Source organism: Octopus sinensis, linkage group LG23 (assembly GCF_006345805.1).
Source record: "Octopus sinensis linkage group LG23, ASM634580v1, whole genome shotgun sequence".
Lineage (NCBI taxonomy): Eukaryota > Metazoa > Mollusca > Cephalopoda > Octopoda > Octopodidae > Octopus > Octopus sinensis.
The window spans coordinates 27662097-27664596 of NC_043019.1; the positions used below are offsets into that span (position 1 = coordinate 27662097).

The 2500-nt window shown below is 36.2% G+C and overlaps 1 protein-coding gene across 1 annotated transcript in view; it reads right to left on the reverse strand.

The window, feature by feature from the left end:
* The window catches only part of LOC115223376 (MAM and LDL-receptor class A domain-containing protein 2), a 166536-nt gene that overhangs the window by 5943 nt on the left and 158093 nt on the right, over positions 1–2500 (reverse strand). The window contains exon 45 of the mRNA XM_029793883.2: positions 798–1160. Coding sequence (XP_029649743.1) covers positions 798–1160 — 363 coding nt within the window. The remainder of the gene's footprint in view (positions 1–797; positions 1161–2500) is intronic.

Sequence of the window (2500 nt, forward strand, 5' to 3'; positions counted from 1 at the left end):
AAGTTTTAAGATGTTGGGGTGTGAGCTAAAGATATTTGGCTAATATTTCTAGCAATCTTGACCATGTAAGAACTCCTTCATGTGTATGTATGTGGGAAGAAGGGGGACAGTGCACATATTAATTATGACAAACAGGAAATGTCATAATCTATAACTGACAAATATGAGACATTTCATTAGCTACGACTGACAAATATGAAACAAGTCATAAGCTATGACTAAAAAACATGAGATATGTCATAAGCTATAACTGGAAAATATGAAACATGTCATAAGTCAAAAAAGGTAGGCCAACTTATATGCCAAGACGACTTCGGAGTACCAAAATTTTCATGTGAAATACTGCAGGATTTGGAAAGATAGTGATGTTTGAACCTTTACACTACATGTTTATGCTATTATATCATGTCAACTTGTATGCTGGAAAATAGAGTATTTTTTTCTTCCACTGACCAAACCTATTGCATTTTCCTTGCCTATTTCAGGTACTTTTCTGAAGCATTCTCCTACCTGCTGCTGTTTGGGATCTTCTGTTTGGGATTCTTGTAGGTTTTGACCAGCAGCTGTTCAATCTAAAGCAGCTACATATATTGACCAGTCTAAGATAACATGGCTCCCTGGCTTATTAATAGAAAAAAAAAAGCTGTGCAATGCAGAATTTCACACCTTCAACTATTTGGCTGTTATTTCCAGCACATTGGATATCTACCTATGGGCTAGCTGCCTCATCCGCTCATGTATTTCTGTATCATTATTGTGCGGTAGTTGTGTTAATTAATGTTATTAATTATACATACGTTTGCAGTTTTCCCCTTGAGCTTGAACATCATCAATGGTTATAAAGGATGCCATATCTGGATTCATGTAATAAGCCTCAAACATAAACGATTTGGTGTTATTGGGGAGAGGCAGCCTGACCAGTTTCCAGTGAGGGTATGCATTTTCCAAAATGACATTGCTGCTTTCGCTGTTGGTCCATATAGGTAACACTGCTGAAGAATTTTCTATCTCAGCCTTAACACTCAGAACAGCTTGGGTTGAAGAAGAATTACTGTGTGCAATGTACAAAAATGATATGCAAAGTATGTTGGAGAAGACTGGTGATTCCAACACAGCTGGTTTGTCTTTTGTTGCATTCGGGGAAGCTATCATGAACTCGTCTGAAGAAGAAGAAGTGGATAAATGAAAATAATATGTCATAAAAGGATGTCTTTTAATTATGGAATTTAATCAATTCCATTATATCACTGAACTCTTTTAATACCTGTTATATGTGGATTGAATGCATAGGGGGATGGAGTTAAATTGACTCTACCCTAAAAGCCCACCTCGCAACCATCGTTTAAAAGTTTTGAATTAATTATTTAAAGCATCTTACGATCGTTTCACAGAAGAGTTGTCCCTATAATGAAATCCTATATTGATAAGCATTTATAAACAATGCTTCTGCTCTTCAGAGATATAAAATTTGAATTCTATATAACATATCGAATGGTAGTTTTTTTTAAAATTTGAAGTAAAACTATAAACTGGTGTTTATTTGAAAGATAAATTAAAAATTAAAAATTACTGCTTTTGATGAGAGTCTTTAAATCCATATATGCTTCCTTGGTTATTCTTCTGCGATAATCCATAATATTCATATGTAAAATCCGTTATATTATCTTGTATTCCAAATATAGTTCATATAGTTAGTTTAGGATTTCATTATAAGGACAACTCTTCTGTGAAACGATTGTAAGATTCTTTAAATAATTAATTCAAAACTTTTAAACTGTCATATCATCATCATCATCATCACCATCATCGTTTAACATCTGCTTTCCATGCTAGCATGGGTTGGACGGTTCAACTGGGGTCTGGGAAGCCAGAAGGCTGCACCAGGCCCAGTCTGATCTGGCAGTGTTTCTACAGCTGGATGCCCTTCCTAACGCCAACCATTCCGTGAGTGTAGTGGGTGCTTTTTACGTGCCACCGGCACAGGTGCCAGACGAGGCTGGCAAACGGCCATGATTGGATGGTGCTTTTTACATGCCACCGGCACGGAGACCAGATGAATGTGGCAATGGCCACGGTCGGATGGTGCTTTTTATGTACCACCGGCACGGAAGCCAGTTAGGGCAGTGCTGGCTATGGTCACGTTCGGATGGTTCTCTTACGTGCCTCTGGCACTGGTATCACAGCTACAAATTCCACTGATGTTGTTATATTACGATTTTGATTTTGATTTTGATTTTCACTTGCCTCAACAGGTCTTCACAAGTGAAGTTTTGTGTCCCAAGATTTATACTTATACATATTTACATATATTTTTATACATATTTATATTTACGGTGCCCCAGCATGGCCACAGCTCGTGAGCTGAAACTAGAATCAATCAATCAATCAATCAATCATATATTTTTAATACAACAATTATTTTTCACATGTGTATATCTTTCTGAGGAGTTTTGATATTGATTTCCTAATATTAATAATAATATATTATTAAAAAATATAC